The sequence below is a fragment of the Meriones unguiculatus genome, chromosome 7 (assembly GCF_030254825.1).
Source record: "Meriones unguiculatus strain TT.TT164.6M chromosome 7, Bangor_MerUng_6.1, whole genome shotgun sequence".
Lineage (NCBI taxonomy): Eukaryota > Metazoa > Chordata > Mammalia > Rodentia > Muridae > Meriones > Meriones unguiculatus.
Genome location: NC_083355.1, coordinates 17,056,120 through 17,079,237, shown reverse-complemented (window position 1 = coordinate 17,079,237; position 23,118 = coordinate 17,056,120). Strand labels below are relative to the sequence as shown.

The window sequence follows — 23,118 nt, the reverse complement described above, 5'->3', positions numbered from 1 at the left end:
AATTCTGTGCTGAAACCATCTGGCCCTGGGCTTTTTTTGGAAGTGAGGTTGTTGATGACTGCTTCAATTTCCTTGGGGGATATAGGGATGTTCAATCTTTCTACCTGGTCTTGACTTAATTTTGGTAGATGGAATCTATCAAGAAAATTGTCCATTTCTTTTAGATTTTCAAACTTTGTGGCATATAGGCTTTTGTAGTACGACCTAATGATTGTTTGGATTTCCTCATTGTCTGTTGTTATGTCCCCATTTTCATTTCTGATTTTGCCGATTTGGATAGTTTCTCCCTGCCTTTTAGTTAGTTTGGCTAAGGGTTTGTCTATCTTGTTAATTTTCTCAAAGAACCAGGTTTCATTGATTCTTTGAATTATTTTATTTGTTTCTAATTGGTTGATTTCAGCCCTGAGTTTGATTATTTCCAGCCGTCTGCTTCTCTTGAGTGTTTCTGCTTTTTTTTCCTAGGGCTTTCAATTGTGCCATTAAGTTGTTTGTATGAGATGTTACAAATTTCTTCTTAAAGGCACTTAGTGCTATGAGTTTTCCTCTAAGTACTGCTTTCATTGTGTCCCATAAATTTGGGTATGTTGTGCCTTCATTTTCATTGAATTCTAGGAAGCCTTTAATTTCTTTCTTTATTTCATCCTTAACCCAGCTGTCATTGAGAAGTAAGTTGTTAAGTTTCCATGTGCGTGTAGGCTTTTTGCTATTTCCATTGTTGTTAAGGTCCAGCTTTAGTCCATGGTAGTCAGATAGTATACAGGGGATTATTTCAATATTCTTGTATCTGTTGAGGCTTGCTTTGTGACCAACTATATGGTCTATTTTGGAGAACATTCTATGAGGTGCTGAAAAAAATGTATACTCTTTTGAGTTTGGGTGAAAAGTCCTGTAGACATCTATTAGGTCCATTTGAATTAGGACAGTTGTAAGTGCCTTTATTTCCGTGTTTGGCTTCTGTCTAGATGATCTGTTCCTTGGTGATAGTGGGGTGTTGAAGTCTCCCACTATTAAGGTGTTGGGGTCGATGTGTGATTTAAGCTTTAATAATGTTCCATTTATGAATGTAGGTGCTCTTGTATTTGGGGCATAGGTGTTCAGAATTATGATGTCTTCTTGGTGGATTTTTCCTTTGATGAGAATGTACTGCCCCTCTACGTCTTTTTGATTAGTTTTGGTTGAAAGTCTATTTTATTAGATAGTAGGATAGCCACTTCTGCTTGTTTTTTGGGTCCATTTGCTTGAAAAACTGTTTCCAGCCTTTTACTCTGAGGTAGTGTTTATCTTTGTTGCGTAGGTGTGTTTCTTGGATGCAGCAGAATGTTGGATCCTGTTTCCGCACCCATTCTGTTAGTCTGTGTCTTTTTATTGGAGAGTTGAATCCATTGATGTTGATAGATAATAATGACCATTGAATGTTATTTCCTATTATTGTGGAGTTGGTGGTGTTACTGTGATTCATTGCTTGTTTTCTTTTGATTTTTGTTGGGAAATTATCTATAACCTATGTTTTCTTGGGTATAGTTGTTTTCATTGGATTGGAATTTTCCTTCTAGTATCTTCTGTAGGGCTGGTATGCTGTTCAAATATTGCTTAAATTTAGTTTTGTCGTGGAATATTTTGTTTTCTCCATCTATGTTGATTGAAAGCTTTGCTGGGTATAGTAGTCTAGGTTGGCATCTGTGGTCCCTTAGAGCCTTCATGATATCTCCCCAGGTCCTTCTGGCTTTCATGGTTTCTGATGAGAAGTCCAATGTGATTCTGATAGGTCTACCTTTATATGTTACTGGCCTTTTTCCCTTGCTGCTTTTAGTATCTTTTCTTTGTTCTGTAGATTAAGTGTTTTGACTTTGATGTGGCGTGAAAAGTTTCTTTTCTGGTCTAGTCTATTTGGTGTTCTGTAGGCCTCTTGTATGTTTGTGGACATCTCTTTCTTTAGGTTGGGAATTTTTTTTTTTTTTATGATTTTTCTTGAAAATATTTTCTGGACCTTGGAGCCTGGAATCCTCTTCTTCGTCAATTCCTATTATTCTTAGATTTTGCCTTTTCATGGCATCCTTGATTTCTTGGATGTTTTGTGTTTGGGATTTTTCCGATTTTACTTTTTCTTTGAGAGAAGTATCAATTTCTGCAAATGTATCTTCAGCACCCAAGATTCTCTCTTCCATCTCTTGTATTCTATTAGTGATGCTTACCATTGTGGTTCCTTCTCTTTTCTCTATGTTCTCCAGTTCCAGGGTTTTCTCAGTTTGTGTTCTCTTTATTGATTCTAATTCTGTTTTCATGCCTTGCAACATTTCCTTCATCTGTTTGAATGTGGATTCTTGTGTCTCCAAGATGGTCTCTATTTTTTTGTTTGTTTCCTCTCTTAATGCCACTACTTCTGCCTCCATTTGTTTGGCTATATTTGCCTGTGTTTCTTTAAGAGCTTCGTTCACTTCATTTTTCTTTGTTTTCATTTGGGAGGACAAATCATTGAGAGATTTATTTGTTTCATCTTTAACTGTTTGAATCTTAATGGCTATTTCTCTGAGAGATTTGTTGGTTTCCTCTTTATGTGCCTCAAATAACTGGATAATCATGGCTTTAAAATAATTTTCTTGTGTTTCTGATGAGTTGGACTATCCAATAATTTTGGGGGTTGCCGGTGAAGCCATGATATTTTGATTTATGTTGGTTGTGTTTTTTAGCCAACCCCTGGCCTTTTGGTTATCCATAGTGTTCACTGTTTGTTCCTGGATTCTGCAGATCAGACTGGTCTTTCTCTGGTGTCTGGCGAATTCTTTAGGAAGTTGAGGGAGGTCCAGTGGTTTCAGTGTGGGCATTGGTGATTCAGCTATACCTGTAGGAGGAAAGTTCGCAGGCGCAGAAGGACAAATGCGGGGTAGCATGTGATTAAGCGTGTGCTTGTAGGTGTGTCCTAGGGGAAAGGGTGTTGGAGAATAAAGAAGCCTTCAGGGTGTGAGAGGGGTGCCCTGCAGGCTCTGAAGGTGTTGCAGGCGCTTAAAGGATCACAAGCGCTGTTGAAGATTGCAGGCGCGTATTGTTTTTGCAGGTCTGCTAGGCTTTGGTGGCTATTTAGCTGGTTTTCTGCCACTGAGGGGTTGGATGGCCCATACAATCACCGGCTGGGCAGCCCTGTGTAGTCCGTGCTGCCACTTGCAGACTTGGGATCTGGGAAGGATTGTACTGCAGATCTGAGTCCCTGTGGCTGGCACTCTTTGGGCATGCGCTCTGGCGGGGTGGGGTTTCTGGAGGTTCGTGCACTCCGGTGGGACCGGTGGTAGGGGGTGCGTTCCGAGGATCCAGAGCTCGGCAAGAGGGCACTAGGCGGGGCGTAGACTCCTCAGACGTGTGCTCTGAGAGGTGGTGTTCAGCGGGTGGTTACAGCTCTCCGCTGCACTGAGGGGCCTGAGCCCTGCCTCTGCTGTCTTGGGCCCCAGGCACTGAGCTTTGCGTATTTGGAATCCAGGAAGGATTGTATTGAGGAACTGAGTCTCTGTGGTTGGCACTCTGTGGTTGGGCCTGCACTCTAGGGCTGACAGTGGGTGTGCTCCTCTGGTGTGGTAGGGTTTCTGGAGGTGTGTGTGCTACGGTGAGGCGGGATTTCCTATGGTAGGTGCACTCAGGCAGGGCGGGTTTTCCGGAGGGACGTGAGCTCCATTGCGCTTCTTATGGTGGGATTGCATCTGTGGGATGGGGGGGGGATGCTCTGAGGGCCCGGAGCTTGGCAAGAGGGCCCTAGGTGGGGTCCGGGGCATGGGCTCTTCGAACTTGTGTCCAAGGGGTGTTGTTCAGCGGGCAGTTACAGCTGTCCCCTGCGGTAAGGGACCTGGAGCACTGTCTCTGCTCTCTTAGTCCCCAGGCTGTGAGCTTTGCGCTCAGCTGCCTGGTGCTGTGTGCAGGCTTCTCCACGCAGGAGGACCGGACAAGGGAAGTGCCCTACTTTGTTCCCAGAGAAGTCTGCGCCCGATCTAAATCTACAAGCACTCCACGCTTCTGTGGTGTCCCCTCTCCTTTAGCAAGCCCAAAAGTCCAAATTCTAGTTTTGATTGTCTCTCCACTCAACCAATTTCATTGATTCATGTCTTCTGCCTCTCCAAAACTGTTCGCCGCCATCTTGGAACCTCTGCACCCAGTGTTCTTAACCACTGAACCATCTCTCCAGTCCCTGGACGGGGACACACACATGCACGCACGCACACACGCACGCACACGCACGCACGCACGCACTTGTGCAAATATATGTATGTGCATGCAGTGCCTGTGGAGGCCAGAAGAGGGCACTGCATCGCCTTAGGATGGGAGTTAACAGGCAGTTGTTAGCCAGCCCGTAGGTTCTGGGACTCCAACTCCAGTCTTCTGAGAGAGTGACCAGTGCTATTAAGTGCTGAGTCATCTCCAGCCCCACAGTGTAGCCTAGGCTGGCCTCCACCCTGTGATCTTCCTGCCTCCGCCTTTTTACCACATCCTGTGGGGCCCACCACAACTGGCCCATTTGTTCTAAGGAACACACATTTCGTGTGTTAAGGGAGTGAGTGTTTGAGTCTTGACTGATGGTGTGTTTATGAGAGGAAGGTGCTGGGGCCATGAGCGTGGGGATCTACAGTGTCCAGAAGACAGTGGGCTGAGAGCCGTCGGTGTGATCTAGTTGCTGTCAGAGTCTGGCCTTTTACCACCCTCCCTGCCATCTTGGAGCTACTGATGTGCCTGTCAGCAGCCTGACCTCCCAGGCTGGGCTTCCTCCCTCCCAGTCCTATCCTCAGGCAGGTGAATGAATCCTCCACACCGGGGCTCACGGCTCTTTGCAATACTGTAATCCTACAACACAGGGCACAACTGATGTATATATGTGTGTCTTCCACGGATGCGGTGAGATTGTAAGCCCGCCTGTAGTACGGACCTTGTCTGCCACGCTCACTGCTGAATCTCCAGCGTCCAGCACGCGGTATGAGTTCAGTGAATACTGTTGAGTGACTGGAGGCATGAACAAACCTTAACTGTCTGCCGCTTTATAAGAGATTTCATGGTGACCCCTGTGAGTGATAAAACTAATGTGACGTGGTACCGCCTACCGAGAAGCTCATCAGGTCAAGAAAGAGAAACCGGTAAACACGCAAATGGCCGTAGAGTAAAGGTGACCATAGAGGCAGCCATAATGTGCCTGGAGGACACATGAGAAGGCAGCTGACTCTACTTGATGAGGTCAGCAAAAGCTGATGAGAGGAAGGAACACTTGGGTTGGGCCTCAGGGGTGATAATGATCACAGGGTTAAAGGGAAGTCTAGACAGTATGAACAGAAACAGGAGACCATAAAGCTGCAGCAGAAGGGCAGAGTGGGGAGAGTGTTGGCCGATGCATGGTCATTCAAGGCCGAGCCCTGACTCTGCTGTTTATAACCCGTGGTGCAGGGCCAAGGTACATAACCTTTCTGACCCCACAGGGGGGTTGTTAAGAAATGAACACGGTAACGCACTACAGAATATGGCACACACTTGGCACCCGTTGAATGCTCCGCAAATGTTTTCGGACACTATTGTCGTTGCTGTGAGTACGGACGGACAACTTCCATCGTGGAATGTTTACTTCCTTGGCTTTGGGAAGCAGTATAATTCTCTTCTCTAAGCGCTTCCCAAGGCAGCCCTACTGCGCTCTCAGCTACATAGGGTAACAGGCTGTATCAGTTGCTCCTGTTGCTGTTAGGAAATACCCGAGAGAAAATGGAGGAGGAAAGATTTATTTTCCGCTCATGGTTTCAGAGGGGTTGGTCCATGTTTGCTTGGTCCCGAGTGCTTGGGCAGGACAGTGTAACAGCAGGGGCATAACTTCACGGCCAACCTGGAGGCAGAGGGAGCAAGCCAGGCGTTGCTTGACTGCATCTCTCGAGTTTCCAGAGTCTCTTAAAAATAGCGTCATCGACTAAATCAAAACCCAAGCCTAGGAGAAGAAGTCGGGCTGTATTGGTGAGGCTGGAAGCTGTTGAACCGTGCCTACAACTTCAGAAATTAATTGTTTCTCTGCAGCATTGGGGTTTCAGGTGCAGGAGCAACAGTTGATCAGCAGAGGTTTGGTGGGGGCCTTTGGGCTATGTGAGGGTCATTGCTAACCAATCTGCTGCTGTTTGCCTTTAGACCCCCTCTCCTCTTCTCACCCAGCTCTTCTCGTTTTCTGCTGCCTTCTCTCTATGGCATTCATGGGATTTACTTAGCAGCATCGGCCCTCCGCAGGCTGTAAGTTAGGCTGTATTTGTTCTCTGTGCCTCCTTGGCTCTGACTCCGTAGCCCCCAGAGCCTTCTGTCTGGCCCTTGGGTACCCTGTTCCAGCATACCCAGAGCACCCTGTGTACCTTCTCTTCCTGGCATTGGGCACGAAGCTTCTCCATTCCTCCATCTCATTACAGTGCATGCTCCTGTCTCATGAGTTCTCCCTCAGAACCTTGCTTCTTCTCACCTTGCTCTGTGACAGTTATCTGGTTTGAGAGACACAGTGATGGACCTTGGTAATGGTCCAAAATAATGGTCCATTCTTTTGTTGGTGGGAGGGTCTAGCTTGTTGAAGTTAGAGCCTGTGTTGGTGTCTGACTTAACAGGAAGAAGATAATGATTATGATGGTTGGCATTCTTTCAAGTCATGTTGGAGGGGAAGCAGATAGGTGTAGGGGCTGGAGGAGCCTTTTATCATCACCAGGCTACTCTGTCAAAGTTCCTGAATGCCCTGCATGGGCACAGGCCGTGGATTCTTGTTGGGCCAGCCGTTGGGGTTAAAGAGCTCTAATCCTCAGGCCAATGCTGGCAGAGAAGGAAGGAGGATTTGTACTGGCAATCAAAAGGGCAGGAATTCTGGGAGACTTAGATCCAAATGCACCTTTACTTTCCAGGGCCTCCACCTTGGGGCTGCCTAAACTGCTGCCTGTCTCTACTGGGCCATGAGCCAGTTCCCCCACTCACCTGCAGGATCGTTGTGAGTGTGGGCGGGAGAACAGGGTGACAGCTAATAGCTGTCTGTTGTCATGGGCAGGCTTCTCACCAGCCGGTGTGCCGTGCTGGCTCTGTTCGTAGGCCACGGCCAGTGCAACTGCGGAGACTGCGTGTGCGACTCGGACTGGACTGGCTACTACTGCAACTGCACAACACGCACGGACACCTGCATGTCCAGTAACGGGCTGCTGTGCAGTGGCCGGGGCCACTGTGAGTGCGGCAGCTGTGTCTGCGTGCAGCCGGGCTCCTACGGAGACACCTGCGAGAAATGTCCCACCTGCCCCGACGCCTGCTCATTTAAGAAGTGAGTGAGTAGCCTGGAGAGGGTTGGGAGGCTGCAAGAAGGAACCCCCAAGGAGTGTGCTTGATAACAGTGTGCTCCAGACAAATGACTACTTTTCCTTCCTTCCTTCCTTCCTTCCTTCCTTCCTTCCTTCCTTCCTTCTTTTCTTTTTTTTTCTTTCTTTCTTTATGTTGGAGGTGGTACCAGCTGTGCAGGGACCAAAGTAGTACCAATTGGAGCAAGCCCTGTTCTAGAGCAGCATCTTGAACCCCTCTGCATTGGGAGGGGGACCAAATAGGACATCCTCTTAAAATTCCAGTGCAATGTTCTGATTAATGTGGGAGGTGCAAAGGCCTCAAGTTATGGTGGGTGTCAGGCAAAATGGACATTTGCCGGTATTTTTGGAGGTTGCCCCTTTTGGAGGTTGGAGGAAGCCTCAGTTAGCCCAAGTCTATAGCTCTGCCATTGCCAGGCTCACAGCTATGCACTCTGAGCTGTGATAGGGCCCAGCGCTTAGGAGAAAGAGCCTCATGCTAGGCTGACTGCTCTGTTGTCACTGTCTTGAAATTCTTAGTTATGTTTGAACAGGATTTTAGTCTTTCATGGGACACTCAAATAACATGACCAGCTCTGACCTTAAACCTCCCAGAACCGATGGGGAGTCACCTTCATCATCACCTTCATCATCACCATCACAAACTTTGAAGAAGCTTAATGAAGCCTATTTGCTCCTATAATCCCAGCAGTCAGGAGCAGGCAGGGGGCTCCAAAGTTCAAGACCAGATTAGTCTGTACACAGTGAGACTCTCAGATCCAGGGTTGGCTGGCCAGGTCCTGCCTGTGGGTGAGGAGGGCCTCTTCATTCCTGAGCTCCACGAAGCTTCCTGGGTACGTGGCATACCTGGGGCTGTTCCTGCTTTGCTCTAGTGGCCATGTCCTCTCTCCTCTAGGGAGTGTGTGGAGTGTAAGAAGTTCAACCGGGGAACCCTGCATGAAGAAAACACCTGCAACCGTTACTGCCGAGATGACATCGAGCCCGTGAAAGAGCTGAGTAAGTCCTGCAGGCCTCAGAGTTTCATGAACCCAGGCTGTCCCTGGTTCCGTTCCCACCTCAGAACCGCCAGCTTCCTGCTCTAAGGTGGAGGAGTAGTTTGCACGCCATGAAATGCCATGCAGGCGTGGTGTACAGTGGGCACATAAGGAAGGCTGACTTCCCGAGGATCCCCTGCATCCTTGCAAATGTGTTCAGCAGCTCACGGCTTCTGCTAACTGGGGTCTCAGACTCAGCAAGAGGCTGTGCACAACCTGTAAAGGACGTACAAGTTGGATAATTCTTCAGTGTACTCTTAAGGGAGAGGAAGGTAACATCCTCGATTCTATAGACGAGGAAACGAAGGCACAGGTCCATGGCTGCCACCCCCAGCTTAGTAGACAAGGAAGCAGCGCTGGGCCTGGTGGCACACACCTGTAATCCTGTCACTTGAGAGGCTGAGGCTGGTGCGTCTTGACTTTGAAGCAAGCCTGGGCTACAGAGTGAGTTCCAGGCCAGCCTGAGCTACAGAGCAAGACCAGGTCTCAAAAAACAAAACAAAACAAAACAACCCCCCCCCCAAAAAAAAAACCCTATTTTTAAAAAGTGTTCAGAGGCTGGAGAGATGGCTCAGTGGTTTAGAGCACTGGCTTCTCTTACAGAGGACCTGGGTTCAGTTCCCAGTATCCACACGGTGGTTGGCAACCACCTGTAACTCCATTTCCAGAGGATTTGAAGCTCCCTTCTGGCCTCCATGGGTACTTCACACAGAAGGTGCACTGACATACATATGCAGGCAAAATACCTATATACATAAAATAAAAAAAAGGAGCTAAAAACACTGTTAAGTAATGCCCAGGTTTTTACTTACAGCTTGTTGGTTTAGAGGGAAACCTTTGGCATTATGGATATGTAATCATGACTCTTTAAGGTGTTTTGGCTTTCTGGGTCCCCCCTGAAATAAGACAGAAGTATAAACAGAGGGAGCAAAATTCTTACCTGCCGTTATTCTGGCCCATACGCCACGCTGTCTCTCAATGTCATCTTTGCTGCTTTCAATATATCTGATATATTATCTGAGTTGAGAGGGACTGGGTGGTGCCTGGGAGATGGCAATCTGCCCCCAGATAGCAATCACCCTTGCAGACAGGAAATGCCGCTTCACGTGAGAGCCCCACAGGAAGACAGTGGTTTAGCTGCAGGTAGGGCAGTTATAGAAGAAGCAGGTCTCTGGACCTTTGACTGATGGCTGAAGTGGGGCTGCAGTGAGGGCAGCCAGGAGTTGAGTTTGAAGAAGCAGATTTTCCTGGTGAGGAGACTAGGCTGGCTGAGATTAGCTCAGGGGGAGAGTGTTTACAGCCCCACCTTACGGGGAGAGTTAAATGACAGAAAAGACTTGCTAACAAATAGTTGATGTCTACTTCCCCCTTTCCTTCTTCTGCTTGTCCAGCAGTTATCATTCATTTTCTAATACAGCCCTCGTCAGCTTTGCCCATCTGCACCCACCAGTATGTGGCGAGGCATACCTAGTGGAGAGTAACCCACCGTGTCTAGCAGTGACTAGCAGGTTTCAGAATCAGAAGGGCTGCAAAGCCTCATGGGGGACAGCGACGGGGGTGACTGTGGAGAGGCACACAAGATCAGAAACAGAAGTGAAAGAACTGTAAAGGTTGCATAAACACACTGAGAGGCTCTGGGGAAGCAGAGAGAGGAAAGAGAGGATAGGGGACGCCAGCTGTGTGTTAGCGACCATTCTGTGTAAGGTGGAGACACTGTTTTTCCTTCATAGATGAAGATAATGAAGGCAGCCAGCAGCCAGCAGCCAGCATCACAGGGGTTACAAAACAGGCTTTGAATCAGAATGTGTAACACTCCCATAGCATGCCCTATTTAGAGGAAGAACTAAAAACCAGAAAGGGCCTGTGAGGAAGAAAAGCCATCTCGGAGGGCCAGGCCGTGCCAATGGTCAGGCTTGTTCTCCAGCCTCTGCTCTTGCCTACTGTCAGTTTCTTGTCACATACTTTCCAGATGTCCCATGATCTGGGCTTGGGAAAAACTCTTACCTTCTGGGATTGGATTTGTTTCTCATCCTCCATATTGTCCCTTCCCTTTGTCAGCGGATACTGGCAAAAATGCAGTGAATTGTACCTACAAGAACGAGGATGACTGTGTGGTCAGATTCCAGTACTCTGAAGACACCAGTGGAAGGGCCATCCTGTATGTGGTGGAGGAGCCGGGTAAGTGAGCCCAGGGCCCTGTCCCTGCCCACAGGGAGAAAGAGACAACCCTGTTCGGCAAGAATTTCTACTTGTAACAAATTTCTACTTTCAAACAAAACAGGCCAAAGGAGGTTAAGAGGGTCGGTCATCAAGTGCTAGCAAGAAGATGACACGTTGGGGCTGGAGAGATGGCTCACGTGGTTAAGAGTGCTTGCTGCCCTTACAGAGGAACTGAGTTTGGTTCCCAGTACCAAGATCAGGTGGCTCACATCCACCTGTAACTCAGCCTTTTTTTTTTTTTATGGGCAAGGAACTAGAAAGGGTGTGGTCTTCCCTTTGCTTAGAGAGTCTGGAGAAAGCTCTTGTGGGAAGGACAAAGAGGAGGAGACCATGGATGTCTGGGAAGGAACATACATGTTATGATTTGAGCCCAGCTTCCTCCCCACTTTGTGGATTTCCCCCACCCCTGCCCTAGCCATACTTTCACCCCTTTGTGCTTCAGAAGGTCTTTGCTTTTGGCTCTACATTTACTCCATCTCTTCCCCACACAACCTGTTGGCGTCTCTTGTGGAATCACCAACCCGGATCATTTGGCTTGGGATGTTGAGACTGGGAGTAAAGATGACAGTCATCTGGGATGGTCAAAATCTCGGGGGCGGAGGGTGGGGGTGGGGTGTCACTTTTCCCGTCTCGGCCAGTGTGTTCACTTCTTCCCACTGGGAAATGGGATCCCCGGGTCTAGTGACCCACAGTGGTCCAGGAAGTAGAACCTGGGGGCCTCATGCAACTGCTGTATTTTGAAGTCACACCCTCAGCCGGGAGCCAACACTTTCTACTGGCCTCCCAGATCCCACTCTTTCCAGGGACTCCAGCTTGGCAGCAGCCTGGGCAGCTGCCTGAAGCTTAGGAAGAGGTTCTTCTCTTTCTCTTCACAACCTCTTGGCCTTGCAGATGTTTTCCTTGAAGGGCTGAGTGACTTGTAGGGCAGTGAAGATTATTTCCAAATGGATTCAGCCACAGAGAATGGGCCTCTGAATGAGGCTCTCTTCATTCTTGAACAGGGCTGCCAGGACAAACACAGAGTGTTTCGCACACCAAAATAGCAACTTGTTTATCGGGAGTCAAACTGATCTGGACTTTTCTATACTTTTCTAAATATGCCAACACTTCCAAGGCTTGTCTGGCTTTGGGTCCCCCACTGTGGGTCCACTGCTCTGGTGAGGAGGGACCTCCAGAGGCACCTGATACTGTCCCCTGCCTCCCACCCCTGGTGGTGACAGATCGTTTTCCACCAGGGTCCCACCTGTGTCGCCCAGACCACCATGTAGAAATTTCACTTTGAGGTTTGAGGGTCAGCCCTACCCCAAGCTTTCAGAGAATTCACAGTGGCTTTTCCCAGAAGAACTGGGGCCCTTTGCTCCTGGTAACTGGGACACTGGCCCCTCACAAGCTCTCGACAGGGGCCCCTCAACTATCGATAGGTTGTAATTTGGTGGGTTGGGAGATGGCCAGAGTGTTTTGTGGTAGTGGTTGTTTTTGTGTAGTGTGTGGTGAGCCTTGGGTGTCTGTTTAGGAAAGAAGGTGGGAGACAGTGGGAAGTGGGTGTGTCTTCCTTTCCAGACGCACCAGCACTCATATATGTGTGTGTGTGTGTATATGTGTATATATATGTGTGTGTCTGGTTTCATAACACCAGAGGGTGCCAGCCTGAGATCAGGTGCTAGACACCTGAGACACTCATGGGAAGCTGAGCTCTGCAAAGTGTAATCAGCTGAGCCGAAACATCCTAACTTTGCTCTGCTCTGTTTGTTGGCTCGGCTTGCACAAAGGAGTCAGCTCCCAGTAGGGTTAAGATTTTGGATCACTAAGTATTATTTTGGCTGGCAGACTTCCTGGTCTCTAGGAGTACAAATATCTGTGCCAGGGCACGAGACACAAATGCCGATGGGGCAATGAGTGAAATGGCCAGGCACGAAAACACCACCAGTGACAATGGTAGCTAGTGTTTATCGAGGCATTAATTTTGTGCCAGGCACTGTTCTGAACTCTTTAAAACCTACTTAGCATCGTCATTCCTCACCACAAGCTTTTGAGAGAGGGTGAAGACCTGTTCCATGTTAAAGATGGAGAAACAGGAAACAGACACCCAGAAAAGTCAGTTTATCGGAGGTCAGATAGGAAATGTAATCATCCAAGCCAGTATTCAAACCCAGGCAGTCTTGGCTCCTGAATGTCCAGTGGCACAGACCCAAGGGCAGGTCATGCTTTGCCTGTGTTTAGGGGAGAAAAGGGAGAGAGAGGAGGACTCTGGTAAGCAGAAAGGATATTCCAAATATAAAAGGTGTAGCTGCACCCACCCCTAGCCAGTGGCCGCTCTATAGGAACATGAGTTCTAGTATTAGCGGGTGTAGATGTGTGTGTGTGTGTGTGTGTGTGTGTGTGTGTGTGTGTGTGTGTGTGTTGGAACCCTGTGTTTGTAATGCTAGGGACAGAGCCCAAGGCTTCATGCAAACTAGCAAGGTCTTTACCACCAAGCTTAGTTACTCCTCCACTCAAGTCTTTATTCAAGACTTTTGTTTTCGGGGCTTGTGTGTATGAGTGACCTGCCTTCCTGCACCATATGCATGCCCGGGTGCCAGTGGAGGTCAGAGGAGGGTATTGGGTGGTCTGCATTTAGAGAACATTTTGAGCCACCGTGTGGTTGCTGGGAACTTAACCTGGGCCCTCTGCAAGAGCGACAAGGGCTCCCTGCTTCTGAGCCATCCCGCCACTGAGTTTTAAAGTGTACTGTGGGGTAAACCTGCACCGAATGGGTTAGAGGCGGCCTGAGAACTCTGATTTAGGCCCCCCAGGGCAGATTATCGCTGTTCCTAAAGATCATCCCCCTTAAAAAGTGATGGCATTGCTATTCTGATTGCCCCATCTCCTGCCCTTTATTCACTGGGTAAGACCTCGTTCCTAGACATTCCTGGTGACTTCCCCCTCTCTGCCTCTGCCTCCCAGAGTGTCCCAAGGGCCCCGACATCCTGGTGGTGCTCATGTCGGTGATGGGAGCCGTTCTACTCATCGGCCTCGCTACTCTGCTCATTTGGAAGCTACTCATCACCATCCACGACCGGAAGGAGTTTGCTAAATTTGAGGAAGAACGAGCCAGAGCGAAATGGGACACAGTAAGTGGCTGTGCTGCGCGCTGGTTTTTCTTAAGTCTTGCTGAAGAACCCGAGGCTGAGGCAGGAGAGGCTTACCATGGTCAGAGTCAGCTCCGACAGTTGTTCCCTCGTTATCCTCTGCTCTGGAAATTGGGAAATGCTCGACCGTCCTTCTGTCTTTATACTCACGAAACTACCTAATTCTCTTTGATCACTGAGGACACATGGGATATTGTGACAAAGCGAGAGGCTTACTCTCCAGTTGAGGGGACAGGACAAATCTATATCAGGAGCATATAACATACTGTATGAGGCAACGAAGTCCAAAGTTTAAACATGAACAGAAAATGACACAATAGCTAACATTTACTGAGGACTGTACAGAACTAGTCTACATGCTTTTGATTTCTTGCTTTGTTTTTATCTCTGTTAAGAGCCCTTTTGAGGGACAGTGTTATCATCCCCATTCTATAGTTAAGGAAACCGAGGGCAGAGAATTAAAGTAGCTCGCCTGACTCAGAAAGGAATTGCTTTGGGGGTGAAGCTTTTAGATGTAGGGGCGGTTCATCTGTTCATGATCCTCTCTCGAAGCAAGTGAGAAGTGGTAGCTTCCAAACCAGGTTCCCACTGGGGGGCCCAGAATACAGTTTAACCTGATTTAGTCCAATAAATGAGCATTAAAGCCAACCAAATGTGTGTGTGTGTGTGTGTGTGTGTGTGTGTTTGTGCCACAGAATATGTGCAGAACTTGCAGGACCCAGTTCTCTCCTGTGTGGAGTCTGAGGCTTGAACTTGGGTTCTGTCACACTTGGCAGCAAGCGCCTTTCCCCCACTGTGCCAGCTCACCCGCTTCTCAAATGAGCCTTTTTTTTTTTTTTTTTAAACCATCTGTATATTTAATTTTAGCCTATTCTCCTTTTGCTCATTTTATTTTTCCTGGACCTAGCAAGTGACCATTTAACTCTTGAGTGTCCAGGGTCAGGCTGAAGCTTTGTCCCTGGTGACCCCAGACCTTATGTCAACTGGACCCAAGAAACAGAGGTGCTTCTTTTGGGACGATGTAGATCAGGGGTTTTTAACCTTCCTAATGCTGCCATCCTTTAATACCGTTAGTTCCTCACGTCGCGGTGACCCCCAACCATAAAATTATTTTGTGGCTATTTTATAACTGTAATTTTGCTACTGTTATGAATTGTGATGCAAATATCTTATATGTGACCCCTGTGGGGGGGCCCTGACCCACAGGTTGAGAGTGCTGATGCAGAACATTTTAAGCCACCGAGGAACCAAAGAACGTTCTAAATTTCTTGACTGCCGTTAAGGAGGATTCCTTACGTTTTGAAGGGAAATAGTTTGGGAAAGCTGGCAGAGGCCTCCCGGTGGCCATTGATTCAAGTGATGAGACAAAAACAAGTTAAGAATTATTTCAGCAAAAGATGGGCTCTGCATTCTGACCCTATCCGCGTCGTTTTCCTTTCTCGATCAAATCACCTGGCACTGCCTTGATGAGAGAAAAGAAAGCGTAGGGAAGGAGGAAATAGGAGAGACAGGTTAAATGGTACACTGTTTTGGGCCTGCCAAAAACTGATGGCGTCCCTCCACCCTAGGGCTGAATTAAAAAGCCTTAGAAATAGTGGCAGACCAGCAACACGCCATCTCTCTCCTCTCCGTATTTCCTATCTATTTCCATCCTAAAAGCAGAAGTGTGAATGTGTGCACTGGCCGGCTTTGACAGTTTGCTTTAGGGAAGGATGCCCTGGGTAAAATTCTCAGAAGAAATCGAACCTTTCGGGGTAAGAAGTGCCAGGACCTGACTGTGAGCTTTTCCTCTGTTCCCTTTGCAGGCAAACAACCCGCTGTTTAAAGAAGCCACCTCCACCTTCACCAATATCACCTACCGGGGCACTTAACGGGAAGAGGCCATCCCTAGGCCATCGTCCGTTAGGCCAGGATTGTGGGAGTCTCTGCCATCATGTTTACAGAGGATAGTATTTGTGGGCGGGGTTTGGGGCTGGGATTGGGATTGGGAAGAGTGTCTGTATGTGGGAGTGTATCTGTATGTGTGTACATATGTACGTGTTGAGTGTGGGGGAATGTGTAATTTAAGACTTGGGATGTGTCCCCATAGGCAGAGCTCCACAGCTTTTGTCCTCAGCACCCTTCCTGAAGGGATTCTTCCTGCTTAGCTTGAGGGGAACTCGTGATTCCTCTGAGAGGCCTTGTCAGGCCATTCTCCCCGAAGAGAAGAGCAGGGATGAGGTCCCCCATTCCAGAGGAAGAGATGCCAACAAGTCTTGGCTCTAGGCCGAGGTTGTGAGTTTCTGGTTCCTGGACCTGACTGTCAACAGCTATGGTAGGAAATGCTTGGCTCTGTGCCACAGCCTCCTCTGCCTACCTCCCCTCCCTCAGGCTGAAGGGAGAGTGAGGGGAGTCCTCAAGGGTTGCCTGTGTCTTTTGCCATCGCCTCAGTCCTGTACTGGTTCTCTCATAAGGAAAGTCCTTGCCACCTGGCTCTTTGGCCCATTGAGTGTGAGGATGGCAGGGCCACTCAGGGGTCATGCATGGCCTGGGGGATGTGCCAGCACCTCCAAGTTCATAATCACAGCCATTTCACATCTGCCTCACGGGTTGCTCTTCCCCAGAGATTTGTGTAGAAGTGTCTTCGCTCCGTCAACACCATCTCTTACCTCTGATTGTTACAGACTTTTGCCACACACCGAGGATGTCTCTCATGGCCAGAGGCTTTCCCCTCAGGGGCGAGTGCTGTGGTCAGAACTGGCGGGCTAGCCCCACTTCTCCAGGCCTTCTGCTCCTCTTTCCAAGCACCTCCACACACCTCATCCAGTGCCTGTGCTATACCCATCCATGGGAGAGACTGTGTCTATCTACCTCTCGGGTGTCTCGTGAAGGAGTCCTCCCCCTGAGTCTGCTGAGCAAAGTGCCAGGGAGGAACGAATGGCCAGTCAGACCTGCGTGTGTGGCCTGTTCTCTCGTGGGCTGGACAACCTCATTTTATCTCAGCCTTTAATCTGGGAGGCCGCAAGTGCAATTTTGTTTTATTCTCTATGGGGCCACCCAAAACTATGATGAGGTTCACTCACTCTAAAGGAGCCTGTATATAAACATACTTGCATTAGTAGATTTGTAATTTTATATGATGACAAGGAGAGCATAAAAAACAAACCCCACATACAGTGTGGCCTGTAGGCTCTCCGTGTCATTCTTAGTAACTCAGCCACTCAGTCACTGGGTCTGTAAGGGACTCCCTCTTCCTGGAAGCATGTACGGATGAGTATGTGGACACATTGAACCTGTCTCGAGGAGGACAGACTGACTGTTCTTTTGTCCCAGCTAGATTGGTTTGACTCAGCTCTACCATTAAAAACCAAAATGGTCATTCTTGGGTGTGATGGCTCACACCTTTAATCCCAGCACTTAGGAGGCAGTCCAGGACAGCTGAGGCTACACAGAGAAGCCCTGTCTTGAAAAACCAACCAAACACACACACACAGACACACACACACACACACCTAATGCCCACCACCCAAAGAACAGAGACCTGTAGACAGTAATCTTGATGATCAGAAAATCTGAGTCCTAGCCTCAAGGTTGCTGCTAAAATATTTTAATGTTAATTTGGGAAAGCCACTTTCTCTTCTCTGGAGTTCAGTTTTCTAGTTTGAAAAATGATGAATTTGGTCCAGCTTACTTGGAACGTCTATTTCAAGTGTCAGTATTCTTTCAATTATTATTAGTATTATTTGTAAGACTCATCCTAGGATGGCCTTGAACTTTTGATGTAGCCAATCGAAATCCTCTTTGCCTCCACCTCTCAGGTGCTAGAATCACAGGTATGTGCTAGCATGCCTGGTTTATGCAGTGCTGGGAATAGAACTCAGGACTTCAGGCATGCTAGGCAAGAACACAACCAACTGATTTATATGCCCAACAGTAGTGTCACCATTCTAAGATGCTGAGATTAAATATGGCCTCAAGCATGCAGTCACGATTCTGTGTGCATAGGAGGGGACTGGAATGCTGCTCAGTGGTAATCGCTACGGGATGCCCTGGGTTTGATTCCCAGCACTGAAATCGTGTGTATGTGTGCATGTGCGTGTGTGTGTAGGGGAGGTGCTGTTGCTAGTGTTTGTGTTTCAGCTTTGAGTTCTGAATGCCATACAAGAGCAGATGTCAATCTCACAACCTGTCTCAGTGAGTCTCATTCTTTCTCAGAACCCCTTCGTCTCCCGTTAATGGGCGCGCCTAGTGTAGCATTTAGTTATCTAATTTGTTGTTTCTTGTTCACTCTGTGTACATTTGCATCTTTTTCTTTTCATTCTCCAAATATATTCTAGACTCAAGGTTCAATATTCCCCCACCCCTTGGCCCAATTTTTGTTTTCTTTTTTTATTAATTTATTTATTTTTATTAATTACAATTTATTCACTTTGTATCTCAGCTGTAACCCCCTCCCTCGTCACCTCCTATCCCCACCCCTTCTTTTTCTCTCCCCATGCCCCTCTCTAAGTCCACTGATAGGAGAGGTCCTCCTCGCCTTCTATATGACCCTAGCCTATCAGGTATCATCAGGAGTGGCTGCATTGTCTTCCTCTATGGCCTGGGAAGGCTGTTCCCCCCTCAGGGAGAGGTAATCAAAGAGCCAGCCACTGAGTTCATGTCAGAGACAGCCCCTGTTCCTGTTACTATGGAACCACTTGGACACTGAGCTGCCATGGGCTACATCTGTGCAGGGGTTCTAGGTTATCTCCATGAATTGTCCTTGGTTGGATTATCAGTCTCAGAAAAGACTCCTGTGTGCATAGAATTTTTTTTTTTTTTTTTTTGGTTTTGCTGCTCTCCTTGTGGAGATCCTGTCCTTTCCAGGTCTTACTATCTCCCCCTTCTTCCATAAGATTCCCTGTACTCTGTCCAAAGTTTGACTATGAGTCTGAGCATCTGCTTCGATACCCTGCTGGTAGAGTCTTTCACAGGCCCTCTGTGGTAGGCTCCTGTCCTGTTTCCTGTTTTCTCCCTCTTCTGATGTCCATCCCATTTGCCTTTCTGAATGCAGATTGAGCATCTTACCCAGAATCCTCCTTCTTGCTTAGCTTCTTTAGGTGTACAGATTTTAGTACGTTTATCCTATATTATATGTCTAATATCCACTTATAAGTGAGTATATGCCACATGTCTTCTTATTAGGGAAGGTTGTCAGTAAGGAGTGGCTGATCCAGGCATTAGTGTTCAGAGCAAGCCTTGAGAACAGGGATAGGCCAATGACTGTCCTGCCTTGGCCTCCTTGGGATACTCTTGGGTTAGGGGGCAAGAATATAGTAGAGGGATCAGTGAGGGACCAGGAAGAATGGCCACAGATCCAAGAAGTTTTGATATTAACCACAACCCTTAGCCACCAAGACAGAGTCCATGGGTGTTTCTTTAGAGAAGATAGTGTAGATGAGGAAACCATAGGGAGAGGGAAAAAATATATTAAAAGAATAAAAAGATGGGTAGGAATCCTGTCTGTTTCTGGAAGGAGGCTTGTGGTCTTTGAGCAGCGATGCTGGTCAGTACATGGGCACATCTGTAGCTGTGTTCACCAGAGGACAGTCTGTTCAGTATCGTCAGGGTGAACATCCAAGATTGTTCTGGCATTGAGCAACGCAGCACAGAGGGATTGTGTCCCATTCTCTCACAGGTAATTCCTGTCCAGACTCAGTGTCTGAGGACAGTAGGAGGAAATGGGACACACCTGACAAATTGCTCCATTTGGAGTCAGTTGTTTAGCTCTCGGATATTCTGCAGCTGCCCACAACATCAAGACATTTCTCTGTTAATTTCTGGTTGAAATTACATAAGCGTCTTCCTGACTCCCTCACCACCTCCTCTGAGCTGTGTAACTGGGAATTAAACATGCTTTCCAAAACAATTAGCCTAAGGCTAAGGTCCTGTGTTATTATTTCTGCTTTCTCGGTTGCAAAGAGTGTCACTGCCTCAAAAGTGATTGCTTTAGCGAAAGCGTGCTTCCAAATGAAATAAGATGGTGGTTGCTGTGGGGGCTGGAGCTAGCTTTGGAGTCCAGAACTTTGATATTTTCAAAAGGAGCACATCATTACGTTCTAAGGCTTTTTTAAAAATTGAGGATTATTTAGGATCTTTTGAAAACAAAGCAGAACAGATTGTCAGTATAGTCTAGGTTTTACCCATGGGAACCATAAACGAGGAAAGGCTTAATGGAAAATTATTTACAGGGTCAGTTACATGCCTAACTTCTGCCTAAAACAGCTGGTGGCAAAGTGGAGTGTCACCTAGAAAGTTTTTTTTTTCAAAATGCAGTTAAGGGGCTGGAGAGATGGCTCAGTGGTTAAGAGCGCTTTCTCCTCTTTCAGAGGACTGGAGTTCAGTTCTCAACTACCTGCAACCCCAGCTCCAGGGGAATCCCTTTCTGGCGTCCACTGGTACCTGTACACACATGTATGTATATTCAGACACAGACAGACAGATAGACAAACACACACACACACACACACACACACACACACACACTCTCATAAAGAAATGAAAATTGACAAGTCTCTTCTCAGAATCACAGTCATACAGCCTGAGAAATGGTGAGTAGTTTTGTTGCCATGGGAGTGTGGACACACAGACCTGGGAAGTACAAGTGAGTCACTTCATAAGGCCTCCTGATACAGTCACAGGTCATAGTAAACAAACGGCATAAGAGGCTGCCTGCCGCCAGGGGAACAGAACATTTTTTCAGTAAGCCATAAAATAAATAAATAGGACCAAAATAACAATTGAAACACAGCGTGGTGAATCCACAACCAGCAACATGGCTGTTATCAAGTATTCCGTACTGTGCAAAACTGTATGTATTTCACTTTGACGGCAACAGGTCCATTTACATGTGAGTAATGAACATTATGATAGCTACGATATCACTAAGTATAAGAAAATTCAACTCTATTATAATTTTATGACACTACTGACAAAGATAAAAAATTTTACGTGTCATGCAAGGACTGAATAAGAAAATCCGAGGGTATGGGAACAAATTCAGAGACCCATAGCCAGGCATTACACTCAGAGAGAAAGATCTTGGAACACTTAGCCTTAAATGGTACGTCTCCATCAAAGCCTTCCCTCTCAGAGCTCAGGGCGCTCCGTGGAAGAGGAAGCTGAAAGAGTGTAAGAGTCAGAGGGGATGGAGAACAGCAAGGAAGCAAGAGCCTAGAAATCAGTACGAGCAAAGCTCATAGGAGCTCCCAGAGACTGAAGCAGCACACGCAGGGTCTGCTATACCAGGTCCTCTGCGTATACAGGATGGCTTCCAGGTTACTGGAACTCCTGAGTGTGTGAAGAGAGTGGCCTCTCTATTCTTGTGCCTTCTCTTGGGCTCTTTTCCTTCTGTTGGTCTGTTTCCCTCACCTTCGATATAATTTTTGCCTTTTCTTATTACATTTCTGTTGTCTTTTATTATCTCTTAGAAATCTGTTATTTTCTAATGAGAGACAGAAAGAGAATGGCTTTGGATGGGAGGGGAGGTACAGAGGAGTAGAGGGAAGGGGAACTGTCATCAGGATAGATTATATGAGAAAAAAAATCTGTTTTCAATGAAAGAAAAAAAGAAAACCTGAGGCTGGAGCCCAGCAATATGGTTTCAATGCTCCGCCCAGTGATTCTGCCGTATGCTTGTGTGAGAACAGCTAACTTGAATACAGTTGATCATAGCCATTGCTGCTAGGTGCCCCTCTGACAAATCACTTCACCTTTAGTTCAGTTACTATCCTGTAGGCATTCATCGGACAGATTCAGAAGGCCAGACAGTGACCCACACAAAGAAATCCCTTTAAACATTTCTTTTTAAAAATTATATTTGTGCCCTCAGGGGCAGGTGGATGGATCTCTGTGAGTTTGAGGCCAGCCTGTTCTATAAAGCAAGACCAGAACAGCCAAGGCTACACAGAGAAACCCTGTCTTGAAATCCTGCCCCCCCAAAAAAAACCCCAAAACATTTGTGTGTGCTTGCGAATTTTGTGTGTCTGTGTATGCATATGTGTATGTGTGTGCATGCGCGTGCATACATGTGTGTCTATGAAGTGGGAGTTGGGTCTCTCCTTCCATCAAATGGGTCCTGAGGATTGAACTCAGGGTGTGGTGGCAAGTGCTTTTGCTCACGGAGCCGTCTTTGCCAGCCTTGGAAATCTACCTTTGATCCATTTTGATCATGGAATTCTTGAGTTTCTTCATAGCACTTGTTCCTTGAAAACAAACAAGGAGACAAAACAACAACGTCCTGAAGCAATAGGTCCTGAAAAACAAGTGTGAGGGTCCTTGACTGTAAGAACCTTTTTCTTTGCCTCACACATTCCTTACATAACGAACATTTTGGAGGGCCGGAGAAAGGGCTCAGTGGTTAGGACTGCATAACTGCTCTCCGGAAGACACAGTCCCTCAAATCCACTTATGGCCTCTCACGACTCCCTGTAACTCTGACTTCTGAGGATCTCACGCCATCTTCTGGAGTCTGTGAGCAACTACCCTGCATAATTTAAAAAAGTGTGTGTGTGTGTGTGTGTGTGTACACGTATGTGTGTGTGTGTGTTAATACATGCTGTTAATCCCAGCATTTGGGAGACAGAAGCAGACAGATTCTGTAAATTCCAGGCCAGCAGGGGTACACAGTGAGACACTGTCTTAATCAACTAACCAACCAACCAAAACAAACATTTGGGGATGCAGAGATGGCTCAGTGGTTAAGAGCACTCACTGCTCTTTCGGGGGATGGGGGTTCAATTTCCAGCAAGAACACGGTAGCTCACAACTGTTTATAACTCCAGTCCCAGGGGATCTGATGCCTTCTTTTGGCTTGCTCAGGCACCAGCCGTGAATGTGGGGTACAAACATATGTGCAGACAAAACACCCAGACACATAAATTAAAAAAAAATTTTTTGGCAACACAATATTCATCATCATAAAAAATACTTGAGTGGACATAGACAACTGCTTAATGCTAAAATCCTGTGAGGTTTGTCTACAGCCATATCACCCTCCATGCCTTCATTCTTGTGAGATTCTCTGTGTTTTATTTACAATTTAGACATTTGGTAACTGAAAGTCTGGTGGTGGAATTTTAGCGTTAGTTTATTGTTTCTGGGACAAACACTTGGGAAAAACATTTGCATGAGGAGAGAGTTACTTCAGGCCTCAGGTCTGAGCTTTCCACTCATGGCTGGCTGGATCTATTGATTTTCGGTATGGCAGAAACGTGGTGGTGGAAGGGTGCTGAGGAGTGTCCTTAATCCGTGGGAGACAGAAAAAGAGGAATTGCTGGGCATGAGATGCCATTCAGGGGCATGCCTCCACTGACCTGCTTCCTCCAGCTAGGCCCTCCCTCCTACCGTCAGCCACCCCAGCGCCATCAAATCATGACTCTAGCAGTGAATTGATTTGTAGATTAG

The 23,118-nt window shown here is 47.3% G+C and overlaps 1 protein-coding gene across 1 annotated transcript in view; it reads left to right on the top strand.

The window, feature by feature from the left end:
• Itgb3 (integrin subunit beta 3) overlaps positions 1-19,582 on the top strand; it is a 66,345-nt gene extending 46,763 nt beyond the window's left edge. Inside the window, exons 11-15 of the mRNA XM_021631933.2 lie at positions 7,057-7,279; positions 8,209-8,309; positions 10,406-10,525; positions 13,511-13,677; positions 15,501-19,582. Coding sequence (XP_021487608.1) covers positions 7,057-7,279; positions 8,209-8,309; positions 10,406-10,525; positions 13,511-13,677; positions 15,501-15,566 — 677 coding nt within the window. The 3' untranslated portion in view covers positions 15,567-19,582. The remainder of the gene's footprint in view (positions 1-7,056; positions 7,280-8,208; positions 8,310-10,405; positions 10,526-13,510; positions 13,678-15,500) is intronic.
• The last annotated feature ends 3,536 nt before the right edge of the window (positions 19,583-23,118 follow it).